General features: G+C 33.0%; 1 protein-coding gene across 1 annotated transcript; it reads left to right on the forward strand.

The window, feature by feature from the left end:
* The first annotated feature begins 7,101 nt into the window (after positions 1 to 7,101).
* LOC149221221 (uncharacterized) lies at positions 7,102 to 8,516 on the forward strand. Its single transcript, XM_089382921.1, has 2 exons — positions 7,102 to 7,708; positions 7,865 to 8,516. Exons 1-2 carry the CDS (start codon positions 7,604 to 7,606, stop codon positions 7,988 to 7,990), a joined length of 231 nt encoding a protein of 76 aa, XP_089239047.1. The 5' UTR covers positions 7,102 to 7,603; the 3' UTR covers positions 7,991 to 8,516.
* The last annotated feature ends 7,927 nt before the right edge of the window (positions 8,517 to 16,443 follow it).

Here is a 16,443-nt window from a genome sequence, read left to right on the forward strand (position 1 = left end):
CAAGGAGGAATGGAGGGGGCTCACGCTAAAGTGAAAACATTGAAATGACATTTTGCCTTTATAAAGATTCCGAAAATAAATTTTATATATATTATTATTATTTCAAATGAGGAGAATATAGTTGTATAATTATTTCAAAAGATTCGTGTAATGATTACAAATGAAGAATGGAAGGTACCATAAAGCGAAAACATTAAAAACAATAATTTGCTTAATCCCGCAAATCGCATTATAATGAGAAAGTGAAACCCATGTGGAGCGCATAATCCTACATTCATTTAGCTGGTCCACGTGGAGGAATATTTGCATGGTTGTGGTTATTCCTTTATAAAATAACATGAATTGAACACATCTTTACCAACCATCGACATTATATCTTTCGGCTCTCGAGAAGAACAACAATTTCTAAGATTGGTTATACTGTATAATATTTTAATTTAATTATTTTAATGCAAGTTACTAAATAGAAACTGAGGATTGGACATATAAATGAGAAGAGCCTATTGAGTTTTAGAAACAAAAATCTTGTCAATTATGGTTATATTTTTAAAATATATAATTATATATGTATGTGGGAAATAATTTATGTCAAAAATTTGTGTTTGTGGTATAATGGGGGTATAATATTATATTCAAAGTAAAAAAATGGAAGCATTTAGACTTATGAGATTATAATTTTCCTCCATTTAATATAAAATTGAAAAATACTTTACTAATCATATATTTATTTAACTAGCATACTTTCCAAAACTTTATTAAGACTAAACAAAATGTAAATTTCATGGCACTTAGTTTTAAATATTAGAAACCTCCTCCCCAAACTTAGAAACTAGCTCTAGGGAGGGATCAACAAAATTCAAATCAAGAATGTGTTGAGGATTAAAACAAACAAAATTATCAGAAACCTAAGATAGTTGACATCCCAATTCTTTCCCTTTTTGAATTTCCTCAAATTTTGATGCCACAAATGTCTAATTTTGTCCTCTACCCTTCACATTGAGTTCACTCATCTACTAGGATTTCCATGGTGGTTGTTAAACTTGATGTTAGTTGATTATACTGATTTGCAGTTGATTATATTTGACTTGTAGTTGAAGCATTTCCTCTTATAGGGCTTGGAGGTCTTATTCAATTTTATCATTATAAGTGCACTTAAACATTATCTTGATTAACTTTCGACACCGATCAACCTCAATGATTTTTCGAGTAAGATAAATACTCCTTCCAAGTTGTGCTTATGTTATGAATTTGGAGTCACCAAGACTCCATAATACCTCCCATTCCCAAATGAGGCATCATTTTTGTTGTCTCCTTGCTATTTGAATTCGATTACTTGTTGAAAAGGGACAAAGCACATCCAAATCCGAAGGGGGGATGAAATCTATTGTTATACTGCTACCTATTTCCACTTTAGTAGTCTGTTCTTCGTCTTGCTATCATGACCAAATACGACGTCATATCCTCATTAATCATCGTGAATAATTCACTACTCAAGTTGTCAACTCTCTATAAGGGGATTGGGAGATTGCATTAAACTAGATATCATCACCCTTATGTTGCTTCCTCCAACTCCTACATGGGAGTAGACCAAATATGCCAAACCAATGCCATCCCTTTGGGTGTGAAAGTTCCAAGAATGCATGACGTCCCATTAGAAGAGGCCATCAAATTAACCTTAGGTTGAATTAATTCAGTTAGTACAATTTTATTTACAACTACGTCAGCCACTCTCCACAGGCATGCATAGAAGACATATTTTCCATGGGTAGATTTTTTTTTTGCATTGAGAAGCCACATAACTCAGCATGGCCAATGATAGGTTGAGTCCTCATCTATGCATGAAACATAAATACATATTAAACCCCTAGTTTATTAAGGGACATGATGATAATCCCTCTCCTAGTTAACACTTAGAATGCCAAGGTCTAAAGATGATCCATGATTAGCCAAAAAATTAGTTTCCTAGTTATTATGTCAAAGAACATGATATATTGATTATACAACCACTGAATTGGTGAGAAAATAGATCCTTTTAAACATATTTATTAATTTAAGGTCTATCATGAAGGAACCTAAAATAATATGGTGTATTATTAATCACGAATCTCTACTATAATCAATTTATGAAGGTTAAGAGCAGAAGCTTGAAGCAACCCTTGAAGAAGGACATTTGCCTTAGGTTGATTGTCTGTGTCCTATCCTAGACCTGGGCAGGAAAAGGACTGTTCAACATGTCGATCGAGGTGAATGATCATCCCCCTACTCCTACCACCCCTATGGCATATGTAAAACATAGTTGTGTTTAATTTTATTTTAGTTCTTACCAATCTTTAGGATTGTTGGGCTTTCATTTTGATGTATTTGGTCCAACAAAAATTCTTTTTTGATTCCTAAAGCTTTGTATTGTGTCATTTATTTATGATTATTTGACAAGGATATGGGTATAATTTCTTCAAACTAAATTTGAATTTTTCAGTCAATTTATGGAGCTTAAAGTTGTCTTGGAAGATCAAGCTACTCAAAATATTAAGGCATTGAGGATGGTGGTAAAAAAATTTCTACAAATTTTTATATTTGAAAGAAAATGGCATTGAAAGACATAAGGAAACTCCATATCCTCCTCAACAATATGGAGTTTCAAAACATATTAATAGAATATTGATGGAAAGGGTTAGGAACATTCTTAGTAGAGGCAACTTAGAGAAGAAGTTTTGGGTAGAAGTAGTTTCTACTACATGTTACTTGATCAACATGTATCCCACATTAAATCTTGTCAATAAGACCCCTATGGAGGTTTGGACATGCAAGAAACCCTCACTTTAACATCTTTGTATTTCCACTTGTGAGGCATATTCTCTTGTGCCTAGGAAGAAGTGATTGAAGTTGGATAACAAGGCTATAAAATGTATCTTTATCATCTATGATGTTGGTGTGAAAGGGTACAATCATTCAGATCTTATGGTTGGAAAAGTTTTGTATAAAAATAATGTCAATTTTAGAGAAGTTAAGCTTCCTTCATAATGCTGTAGATAGAAAGAGGATGAAAAGAAGTTAGAGGTTCAAACTACAACCCAAGACCAAGAAAGCTAAACTGTAAAATGAATAAGAATTCCATGATGGACCCAATCAGGAGAAATGTTTAGAGAGTTTAGAAGAGGAATAAGAAGCTCCACCTCAAATTTTAAGGAGGTCTACTAAACAAAGAAGGCAACTAGACATGTTTTTTTTTCTAATTTTAGATGTTTATTTTCTTTATTTTCTAGCATTAATGATCCTATAACTATGAAAGAGGAAATCAATATGGAAGATAAGGAGTCTTTAAGATTGGCCATAGATGAAGAAATGGCTATGCTTAGGAATAATGATACATGGGACTTGGTATCATTGTTGATGGACAAAAACTTATTTGACATAAATGAGTGTTCAAAAAGAAGATAAGTTTCAATGATGATGTTGAAAGACACAAGGTAAGGTTGGTTGTAAAATGATATTCCTAAGTTGAGAGGATAGAATTTGGTGTGATATTTTCCTTAGTTTCTAAGTTAACATTTATTTGGTTCCTATTATTTGTAACACCAGCTTTTGATTTAGAGATATAACAAATGGATGTGAAAACAACATTCTTACATGGTGTCTTGAAGAAGGATATCTATATGACACAACCAAAGAACTATGTTGAAAAAGGTAAAGGATCATTGGCTTGCAAGTAAAAAAAGTTCTCTATGTAGTATTAATCAATCTCCTAGAATGTGGTTCCAAAAGTTTGATTCTTTTGTGTTAGAATTAGGATTTATGAGATCCAAATCATATCACTATGTGTATTACAAACATGATGATATAATTATCTTTTTATCACCCTATATGTAGATGCTATATTATTCTTTGGCAACAATAACTTTTTTCACAATTTGATATGAAGGACTTATGGCATGGAAAGTATATCTTAGAGATTAGGAGAGATAGAGCAAATAAAAAACTTTGGTTGAACCTAAGTAAGTATGCAAACTCTAATTTACAACATTTTCTCATGGTAGTTGTAGACCAATACATGTTTTAAGTTTCATGAGAACTAATATTTTTGGTTGATTAATGTCTTACAACACTCATAGAGATGGAGGACATCACTTATATTCCTTATGCTAGGGCAATTTGTAGTTTGATGTATGCTATGGTTTATACTAACACCAAACATTGCTAAAGTTGTGGGAATCTTGAGTCTATTCATGGCTAATCTTGGCCATGAATATTGGACTACAATGAAGAGGGTTTTGAGGTGTTTGTGAGGTACTTTTGAATGTTACTTTTGATTTCATGGTGATATTTCAAAGGACACACACTTAGTTGATATACATAGTTATGTGGATTTTAGTTGTGTAGGGGATGTAGATGGAAGGAGATTTATGAGCATATATGTGTTTCAATTATTTTGTGTAGTATGTTGGATAAGAAAGTGATGAGATATGATATCTTTGTTAGTAGTAGAGGTAGAGTATATGACAACTACACATGCCTATAATGATGCCAACTGGCTTATTGCATTCTATTTAGAACTAAGGCTAAGTCAAAGAACTATTACAATTTGATGTGATCATAACAATGCCATTTTTTCTATTAAGAACTCAACCATTCATGCAAAGACAAAGCATATATGTTTCCAATGCTATTTCATTAGGGACATAGTAGAGGATGGACAGGTGATACTAGAGATTTAGTTGACACTTTGTAGAATGAAGTAGATGCATTGAAAAAAATAGTGAGCACATGAAATTCAAGTGGTGTTGTAAGTTTATGGGCCCTATGGCCCCTAAAATAAGGACCATAACAATTAGCTCACAATTTAGTGCAGTCTCCCTTATACTATTGCAAGGTAGATGACAAGTGAGAGAATGTTGGGACATCATACACCTTCCAATCTTGTAGTGGAGCAGGTAATGATTGCTAGGTGATGGAAAGGAACTGGTGTCATGGATAAATGTAGAGCAATAAAAAAGAATACATGTAGAGCATTGGTGACGTAGGAGAAATCTACTTTTCCTGCAAGCTCAACTTTTAAGTCATGGAGACTTCTACAAAATTTGGAACCTTGATAGGTTATACCCAAATTCAATCTTGATCTAGTTGGAATTCCAAATCGGAATTCTATCTAGCTCTGTTGTTTAATTTTATTTAAACCACATACCTATTTAGGGATTGAAATTCAAACCAATTCTAGATTTCACATAAACAAGAATTCATTAAGTGATCATGCACGTAGATAGTTCATACACATAAAGTGTTAAACTCTATTCCATTAATTAAAATATGCACATACACAAATACTTAGAAACACTTTTCCTCTCTTGGTCTAATTCTACATTCATTTGGCCATTAGCTTTGCCCTTTGGTTTACATTAACTAAATACAACTTTAGAAGAAAAATAGATTTTCGTAGATCCCAAAATCACTCCTTGGTTTCTTCCCTAAAGCTCTCATGATTTATTCACTAAAGCGCTCATGATTTATTGCATAAATTTCTCATGCTTTTCAAGGCAACTTTGATTTTGTAAGTATGGAAATATCTCTTCTTTCCATAGGTTTTCTAAAACTATTCTATAATAATTAAAAGAAACTAAGAATATTTACAATTAAGGAATTATAATTCCTTTACAATATTGAAACCCCTTTCGGAGTTTTTCTTCAAAAATCTTGATGGTTTGGAAGATCTAATGCTCTTGCATCAATTGGCAAGGAATAAATGTGCACTAGAAGACAATGAATCATCTACACTATTTGGCCAATTATTTGTTTTTGATTTCTAGCATGTAGAATTGGAAAGCCGTAAATGGTTTGATTTTTTTATGCTTATTTATTTTGTGTTGGGTTGGAAGAAACAAGAGAGTAACTTGTATCTTCTTGTTATGTTTTGAAAATTTCTCTGTAACCCTTGTGCTACTTGTTGAACACTCATGTTGAGAGCACAAAGATTGTTTCGTAACCATGTAGTTGTTATATCATAAATTGAGTGTGCTTTATAGTAGGGATTTTCTTGTTGTCTCTTTTATTTGTCTACAATTTGTTTTATTTAAAGCTTTTTTCTCCTTCTTCTCTCATGGATTAATGAATTGTATGATTCACGTGCTTTTCTCATGGATTAGTGAAGTGTATGATGCATCTGAGTTTTCTTCCATACAATACACCTTATCCAATCTCCACTATAATAATGTATTTAATGTAAAAGTACAAGATAATTAACATAATTAATGAGAAATTTTCTATCACCACTTTAATCATTCATAAATGTTATTCAATGTTCAAAAGAAATCAAAATGTTATTGTAAAGAATATGGTCGAAAATATAAATATTATTGAAAACAACCATCAAAACTAAATTTAATAAATAAAAGTAAAATAATGAAATGAATAAGAAATTGGACATATATTTTTTGAGTTAGAAATAATGCAAAAAAAAATTTGAGTAATAAATAAGTCTTTTATTATTAAAAAGTGAATCCATACAACTTTGTCAAATTTTTAAATATTTATAATATTTTTTATTATTTATCATTTTGATAATAAAAATGATTATTATTTATTAATATTAATATTGGTTTATCAAATTAAATTAGAAATTTTAATTATATTGTTTTTTTAATGATATAATTTGGAGATATTTGATTATTTTAGATTACATTATGAATTTGAATTTGGATATATCTTTTTGAACTAGTAATAATACAAATAACATTTTGGGTAATAATTAACTCTTTTATTATTAAAGAGTGAATCCATACAGGTGGGTCACATTTTTAAATATTTGTGAAAAAACCTGTTTGTGGTTTAATCAACGTTTCAGTAAATCCATCATCAGGGAAGTGTATTCCACATTTTGAGAAGTGAGCTTGAATAATTCAAGCTCTAATTATTCACAAAGGCTCAGCTTATGGACACCCACCCATCATAGGTGGAGGAAGCAGAGGGCTAAAATGCTTCAGGTATCCAACTCTCTAGAAAAGGTGGATAGCGATAGCGATGGCAAACGAGGAGAACTATTCAACACGAATGCACCCAACCTTCCCGCGACAGTATGTATTAAGTACTCTCACTTTGATGCATCATTTGCGTATTTTTCTATTTCCTTTCCCTTTTCTAATTGAAAAATGAACGGTAGGCGAAAGTCCTCGCCATTCTCGTCGGTAGTGTAGCACGCTTATAAAACGGGCAGGGCCTCTCTTTCTGCCTTCAGATCGACGCAGACAGTGTGAAACCGTTAATTGCCGTCTAAATTCTCGTTTACCGTCGTCTGGTCTTCACGCTTATCTGGTTTTAGGAGAACGAAGGCAGGCTAGGAGATTCGAAGCGTAAGCGGAAGCTCCGCATCGTAAGCACGCGTTTTGCTGTTCTGTTCCAGAGACCCCGCGGAAAGCGAAATTGCCTTGCAGGATCATTTTTGCCTTTCTTTTGAAGACTTCAAAAGGGCCACCAGTCTGTCTGTCTCTAAACCTGATATTCAGGTGCTTGTTCCGCGAGTTTGAAGAGATCTTCTTTTTCTATTGTAAAGTAAGGGTTTCTTCTGTCAGGTCCGAGTTTCGATTCCTCGAAGTATTGTTTTCAGAAGAATTGAAGAATGAGGCAGCCCCTAGCACTCATGTGTGCAGCTGCAGCGGCTGCGTCTGTAGCGTTCACTGCTTTCAGCGACCACGAGATCCGAGTCACGGCATCCTCTCCTGTGGTCAGTCAATACGTCCTTCTAACGCTAGATTTTTAGATCCGTTTTATTCTTTTCTTTGCTTCTTTCCAACGCTGTCTGAAACACTAAACTTTAAATTTCAGATGGAAATTTTTGGATTTTGTCTTGAATTTAAAGGCCTTTTGGTTGTGTTTGCAGGCCAAATCGACAAATGATGACATGGCAGTTTCTCAGAAGTCGAATTCTGAGAGCGTCGAGGAGGCCTTCGCGCCGAGGTTCGACGGGCTGCGATTTATTGAAATTCTGGTGACTTCTCACAGATAGGGATAGGGATCGAACACAGGATCGATTGGAACTAAATTCTCCCCCATTCTTTTGAGCAATTTATTGCTTTTATTATTATTATCATCATCATTTTACCTGCTAAATTTAAAAATTTCTCTTCAAAGCCGTGCCATTTTTGCGGACTGGCACTTTGAGATGTTTCTAAATTCAGATACTAGGTTATGTCCGACGCGGATCGGTAAAAGTAGCCGACGCAACTGAATGTAGTGTCATGAGTAGAGTCACGAGAATGCGTGATATTTGTGCCGTATTTACTCTGTAAATCAAATTGGTATTTCGGAATGTTTGATCAATATCCCCAATGCTGCGCTGGATTTTGTCGGAATTTGAAAATTCACGGCAAACGGAAAATCGTTGGCGTACTTTGTCTGTGTCCCATTTCGTGCCATATTAGTTGTCGTTGGGCAGGGGAGTTGTTTTTTGGTTGCCGTACGTGGCGTACACGTCACGTCTGCTCTGTAACTTTTCAATTTTTATAGGCAATTTAATTTCGTTCGAGCATTTATGTCAGCGTTCTCGAAATACAATAATATGTTCTCCAAATATTATTCGCTACAATTTTTTATTTATTTAATGAATATGGATGTAATTATTTTGTCTTTATCAAGAGAAGTCGACTCCATATTTGGCAGCAGAGTTTCATAATCTCGAGGGCGTCTGCCCCTGGGATTTGGTACGATCGGGAAGGATTTTTGTGTAATCCAAAAGCTTAAAAATGGAGTCGTTTCCGATGATTAAAAATGTTAGAATAAATTTAAATTTTTTTTTGTAGATGTAGTGTTTGAATCATATTTTTGATGTGGAAATAGATTTAGTATCATCAAAAACTTTTAAAACACTTAAAATTATGAAATTTGACAATTTTTAATTGGATTCACAATATCCTATCAAATTTTTTAAATTTCCATAACTTTCAGAAAGAAAAAACATAATCCACTAAGGTCTTAAAAATTAGGAAAAGCCTTAGACTGATACCGGCATAACTTTGCTTATGGGTTAGCAGAATTCTCAGCAGTAGTCTAACCGTTTGCTTCTGGGTTAGCAGATTTCTCAGCGGTAGTCTAACGGTTTTTAGAATATGGTAAAGATTTTTTAATGTATTCTCTATGATCCAATTACCTTAAAATGCTTTAAATAAAGATTTCTTATACCGCTAAATTTATATATATATATAATTAAAAATACACTTTCACCAACCAAATAAAATTATTTGTGTCAGATTCCAATTTAAAACTCCCTAACGTCTTATAACACCGAATTCTGATATGGGCAGGACAATCTAAATGTCCTTTATAAAGCTTTTTGAAAAACTTGAACAGACAAAGATTCTGTATGGTAGTTTTCACCGAAAGCGATTTAAAGAATCGGAAAATGAAATGTGTGTTAATAAATCTCATCACTGACGTACACTCTCTACATACCAAAACCTATTAATATTTTTTTGACACTAATCTCGTTTATATTAAAGGGTTTTACGGTGACTCCCGGTGAAATTTTTAATCTAATGCGTCTATTGAACATACTGTAATTGATGTGTTCAATAATTTGTCTTTTGTAGTTATAATATACAGTGAATGTATAAAGTACTTTATACCTGCAACGCGAAAGCACCTTTTCTATATATATATAAAATTAAATTAATGTGAGTATAATAAGGGAATGGCTAAATCTTAATTTGAGAGGTATTTAATATTTACATGGAGTTATTTAAAATATCCATATTTGTCAAACATTGGATGTGATCCTTTGTATTTTATCTCTAAAAAAAAAGTGTCTGCTCCTTTGTATTTTATTAAAAAAAAAAAGGTGTGACGTGTGCACAGCCGTGTCATATGAACAATGAAACAATCAAATAACGTCGTTTAAATTCAATGGTTAACAATTAAATAAACTAGTTGATTGATACCTCTCATGAGCGGTGATTGATAAAAAAACAATCTTATTTTATTGTAAAGGAGGGTGATGTGATTTATTAAAAGAAATATAATATTTATTTTATTTTAAAATATAATATTTTCTGTATATATATAAATATTGTTTTAATATTAATAATTTTATCATATTATAATTAGTCTAGATTTATATTAGCACCGGATCTATCAAGCATCCAGAGTGATCAAATATCTCGAGGTGCAAATCTATTTTTTGAGTTTTTGAGTGGGATCAAATCTCTCGAAGGGCAAATCTATTTTTTGAGTGCAAAATTTGAGAAAAGGTTTGCAAGATTTGATACCTTTTGGTGCTTGATAGATCCAGTGTTAAGATAGATCTAGGGTGGTTTGAATAGTGTGCGAATTTGCCTAGCTACCTCAGTTTCTTGAGATGAGAGACACTGTTAGTAACTTGAATGAAGAAGAATGATGAAATACAAATTTTGAGTGCAAAGTGTCTGTAACAATTTTGATAAATAGAAAATGTGAATACTAAGAATATAGTCAATTACAAACAATCTTCATTGCAATCAATCTAAAACTATTTTCTTTTACTGTTCCTATTGTCACACCAATTAGTTTTTCCATTTTCACATATCGATCATATGAAAAGAGTAGTTGGAATCATAGACCATTCAAATATTTAACTCGCCCTCTCCAATATTAATAGTAGTTTTCTCCAAAGTCAATCATTGTTACTTATGGAGTGTTAAACCCCAAATAATTTTGAATGGTAGTTATTTTCTATTATAATTTTGAATGGTAGTTATTTTCTATTATTGTGTTTGAATGCAAGGTAATTAACAATGTTGAATGATGGAAAATGGGAATAATAAGAATGTACCCAATTATAAATAGTTTATAGTTTCAAGAATCAAACATTTGGGGTAAGAAAACATTTTATTTAAGATGAAAATTCAAGTATTGTATTTATGGTTGAATAATTTTTATGTGCTTACATTGAAAGAAAGTGTGTGTGTTTTGGGGTGAGAAGGAGAGACAAGGGGAGATAGAGATATAGATGGGGGGGGAGAGGGAAGAAGAGAGAGGCAAAGACAAGGAGGGAGGAAGAGATATATATATATATATATATATATATATATATATATATATGGAGAGAGAAATGTTAGAGAGAGAGAGAAGGGGAAGAGAGAGAGAGGGAGGGGAAAGGGAGGGACGAAGAGAGAGATAAATACATATATAGAGAGAGAGTGTGTGTGTGTATGTTTAGGGGCTAAGATAGAGAGATAGAGAATAAGAGACAATGGGAGATAGAGAAGGAGAGACAATGGGATATAGAGATATGGATGGAGGAGGTAGAGATGTGCTTACACTGAAATCACTACACACTATTAATCTAATTACTTTGAAATTAATGTACATCATACATCTTGTTGCATCAAATCAAAAATCAAAATCTACAATGCATCTAGTGCAAACAATCAAATAGGATTAGAATCAACATCTATACTGAAATCAATGCATCTAGTGCAAGAAATCAAATAGGATTATAAATCAATATCTACACTGAAACCAATGCATCTAATGCAAGCAATCAAATATGAGTAGAAATCAACATCTACGTTGACATCAATGCATCTAGTGTAAGGTATTAAATATGATTAGAAATGGACATCTACACTGAAATCAATGCATCTAGTGCAAGCGATTAATTGGGATTAGAAATCAATATTTACACTAAAACCAATGCGTCCTGTGCAAGCAATCAAATAGGAGTAGAAATCAATATCTACACTGAAACCAATGCATCTAATGTAAGCAATCAAATATGAGTAGAAAGCAACATCTACATTGAAATCAATGCATCTACTATAAGATATTAAATATGATTAGAAATCGACATCTACACTGAAATCAATGCATCTAGTGCAAGCGATTAAATATGATTAGAAATCAATATCTACATAGAAACCAATGCATCATGTGTAAGCAATCAAATAGGAGTAGAAATCAATATCTACACTGAAACCAATGCATCTAATGCAAGCAATCAAATATGAGAAGAAATCAACATTTACGTTGAAATCAATGCATCTACTGTAAGGTATTAAATATGATTAGAAATCGACATCTACACTGAAATCAACGCATCTAGTGCAATCGATCAAATAGGATTAGAAATCAATATCTACACTGAAACCAATGCATCATGTGCAAACAATTAAATAGGAGTAGAAATCAACATCGACATTGAAATCAATGCATCTAGTGCATGTGATCAAATAGGATTAGAAATCAACAACTACATTGAAATCAATACATATGTTTTAGTGAAAATCTAAAATATTCATGACTTTCTAGATCTAACTTCTATGTTTGTATTCGTCTCTGTGAGACTCTTTCTTCTTCCTTATCTCTCTACCTTCCATTATGTGTCTATCTACCTCCCCCTCTCCTTCTCTCTCTTCCCTTCCCTCTCTCCCCCGTCTCACTCTATATGCCTCTCCCTAATTTTCTCTATCTTTTTCGTCTTTCCTCTCTCCCCTGCCATCTATCTTTATACCTCCCTCCATCTCTCCTTATTTGTCTCTCTATCTCAACCCCCTAAACATATGTCACCCTCTCTCTCTCTCCCCATATCTATCTATCTATCTATCTATCCATCTATATCCTCCTCTTCCTTTCCCTCTCTATCTCTTCCCCTTCTCTCTCTCTCTCTCTCTCTCTCTCTACCCCCTCCATCTATATCTCTATCTCCCATCTATCCCTCTTCCTCCCTCCCTCTCTTTGTCTCTCTCTTCTACGCACTCCCCCACCCCATCTATATCTCTATCTCCCATTGTCTCTTCTTATCACCCCCAAAGGATACTCTCTCTCTCTCTCTCTCTCTCTCTCTCTCTCTCTCTTGCCACTCTCTCTCCACCTTTCTCTCTCTTTGTATTTCTTCCCCTTCCAAATCCATATCTTTCTCCCCCTCTCTCTCAAGTCCTCTCTCTTTTTCCTCCCTCTCTCTCCCGTTCTCTCCCACCTCCCTCCCTCTCTCCCCCAATCATACACACACTCCCTCTCCACCCTCCAAATTTGTCACAATCTCCCTCCCTCTCTCCTTCTCTCTCTCCCCCTCTCTCCCCCCTCCATATCTATGTCTCCCTATCTCTCTCTTCCCCTTATTTCCCTATCTTTATCCTCTCCTTTTCTCTCTCTTCCCTCATCTCCTCTCTCCCTCATTCCATCTTCATCTCTCCCTTGTCACTCCCTCTCTTTCCCCCTCCAAATCCATCTCTCTCCCTCCCTCTCTCCCCCTCCTCTCTCTTCCTTTCTCTCTCTCACTATGTCTCTCACCTCTATGTCTCTCTCCCACACTCTATTCCCCCTTCCATCTCACTCTCTTTCTTAAATATGATCCCATTGTATTGTATTTAAGAAAGTATCTAAATTAATAAAAAACATAATTGGTTGTAAAATATTAAACCTATATTTTGGATCAATCATGTTAAAGAAAATAAAATAATAAAAAAAAATTAAAGAATCACTCTGTCATTGTTAATCACTTTGCTTTCTCCTAGGTTAAGATGCATCTATCCTAGTTCATTATAATATTATTTATGTTATATAAATTTCACATATGTGTATATAAACGTATTCTCATTTTTTAATTTATTATAACCTCCATTTAATCTCTATGAAAATAATGTTAGTAGTCGTGAGGATGGAGGGCTTAGATATACCTCAAAAGTAATTATAATCTTTTTTCTCTTAGATTTAATTAAAAAATATTATAAAATAAAATATCTGTAAAATATTTTTATTTTTAAATAAGTTATTGTTTTTGGGCATGTGGTATTGATAAGCCATGGTATTGGCCCATGGTATTGTAACAATTAAAAGCCTAGATCCATAACATAATAATCAAAAGTCTAGATGGCCCATGGTATTGATAAAGCATGGTAGTAGCCCATGGTATTATAATTTTCTTCCCTCATCTCTCTCTATCTTTCTCTTGTGGGTACTGGCCCATGGTATTGTAAAATAACCTACTTAGAAGATAATAATATCCATGGTAAATATTCATGATTAAAAATCTTGTCATATTGTAAATATTAAGTTTTTATCCGCTTATTAATTAAATTTATAGATGGAACACATCTATATTAATTGTTACAAATATATCCATTACATAAAATATAATATTACAATATTATATGTTACCTAATATTTATAACGACCCCCACTTAATAAATAGTGGCCACGGGTGGGGAGAAATACTAATCAAAATGTAATATTATTAAATTTTACCTAATATTTCATGTCACACCCCACCCTAAATATTACATTCGACTTAATATTTCCCCTCACTCCTACTAATTTTATTGAGCACCTTCCATTATATTGAGTTTACCTTCCTACAACCAAAAACCTGAAATTTACCTGATTATAAATCACACAACGAGAAACTTGAACTCCACGCAATATAAATTTACCGGGTTATTATTATTACACAACAGAAAACCTAAAAGCCACGAAATTTACCTCGTTATTATTACATGAGCTAATCGATCTCTTTTGAAATTGTATATGTGTCATTTTCAAAATTGAGCTTGTTAATATTAATTTTTTTAAGGTAACTTTACACGTATATTCAACATATACAATATATATTAGCGAACACATATATTTTTTTTTAATGTAACTTTACATATTTTTAAATATTTTTTTAATGTAACTTTACATGACAACATCTCCCTCATATATTGGGTTGTAGAGCGCCTCTCAGGGCAATTATATATTTATTAATATTTTTTTTATAAGTCATTTATCGTAGTGGCATAATTTTTAAAAAATCATTTTAAATTTATTTTAAAAATCAAAGTCAAATTAAGTGATACTACATATTAGAGATATTAGAGAGAATATTTTTAATAAATTCATAAATAAAAGTGGATTTGAATTGATGATTTTATCTATATAGATTTATTTTAAATAAATTTGTTAATAAAAGTGGTTTTGAATTGATTATTTCATCAATAGAGAATTATTTTAATCATAGATGTTTAGTGAAATCAAATTTTTTGATGTGCAAACTTCCAATGTCTTAAAAATCTTTTTAGGCCACTTGGATAGTGTCGATCACACAACTTAAACTTACAATTCCAGCCAATCTTTGTTAGATTGTTTTTTTAATAGTAATGAGTAGATATTTGCATTAAATATGTGTATTTTTGGCATATTAAACAATATCGTTAATTTGACTACATATTAGAAAATACCTCTAAAAATCACATTATTTAACCCCCTACCAATATAAACCCAATACACCTTCCCATTTTAGAAAACCCCTACTTTTAGTAGATATTGTAGGTATCCATTTTTTCATTAACATTTTTTATACTTGTTCATATTTTTTTCATTAACTTTGAGCTCTATTTTTTATATCTGCCAATATAAAAATTCTTTATCATTTTTTTATCAATATATATCCCCTAATATAAATGCACGTGGTATGGTATTGCTCCCCCAATGAAGCCCCCGTGGCCCGATCATAACAAATACTAGAGAAGTCATTGCATTTCATCATTTTCAAAGGGTCCTTGGGAGAGGAACTATCTATTAGGACTAGATAACTAATAACCAAAAAAATACAATATCATTATGGCATACATAGATTCTGTAAATTTGAGACAATGAAAAACCAAATTTACAATAAGTTCCCATTACAGAAGAAAAAGGGGGTCTTCATCAATTGGTTCATTCAAGTTGAAATTTGGATTTTTCTGAGCTGGGCATGGAGCAATTCTAGTAGGATTCTCATTCTCTGCAACGTTACCATTGTTTTGGAGATCCTCAAGCTATCCTTTGGTAACATCAATCTCATCATCCTGACGAGAAGATATGAGTTTGAGGGACTAAAGATCCTCAGTGACAAGAATTAGGAGATTATTTTGTTAGAGAATTCGCCATTTTAAGTCCATAATTTTCACGTGGATAGCCTCCTAGGGATTGTTGCATGTGTTGCTGGGAGAATTGCCATAGGATCCCAAGGAATTAAGACTAGAGGACATGGCTATCTGGTCTGAGGGGTAGCTGAGAGGGATCCAAGGGGGAACAAAGACAATGTTGTGATAAATGTTAGTGGAAGAGAAGAGGGGTCAAAAGGTTGTGGTAAAGATACAAGAGACAAGGGGAGCAAATAAGATCAGAGGATTCCCAAACTGAGAGCCCGAGAGAGAGCATGGTCACCTAGAGTAATAGGGAAGGGAAGATAGAGGGGTGAGCCGAGGGCTAATCATAACAAAGTAGGAGCATAAAAATGAAATCGATATGAACTAGAGAGGTGCAAGAAATACACGGCTAAATAATTCACCACAAGAGGATAATCAAACCATAATAAAACATAATTTGGGTAGTAAAGATAGACCTTGAGATACCCAATTCCATCAAGCCACTAGAAGCTGAAGTTGATCCACACACAAAGTTCGTTGTTGATCACTATAGAATAGGTCCCCGTAAGAGAATTTTTCCAAATTGAATTGTAGGGATGGG

This window comes from Pinus tabuliformis, chromosome Q, assembly GCF_031772625.1.
Source record: "Pinus tabuliformis cultivar Carrire ecotype Pingquan chromosome Q, CPIR1, whole genome shotgun sequence".
Lineage (NCBI taxonomy): Eukaryota > Viridiplantae > Streptophyta > Pinopsida > Pinales > Pinaceae > Pinus > Pinus tabuliformis.

What these genes read in the sequence shown, in the direction of transcription:
- LOC149221221 (XM_089382921.1), top strand. Translation starts at nt 7,604, where the DNA reads ATGAGGCAGCCCCTAGCACTCATGTGTGCAGCTGCAGCGGCTGCGTCT. An exon ending in TCACGGCATCCTCTCCTGTG is followed by an intron (nt 7,709 to 7,864) that starts GTCAGTCAATAC and finishes TTGTGTTTGCAG; the next exon opens with GCCAAATCGACAAATGATGA.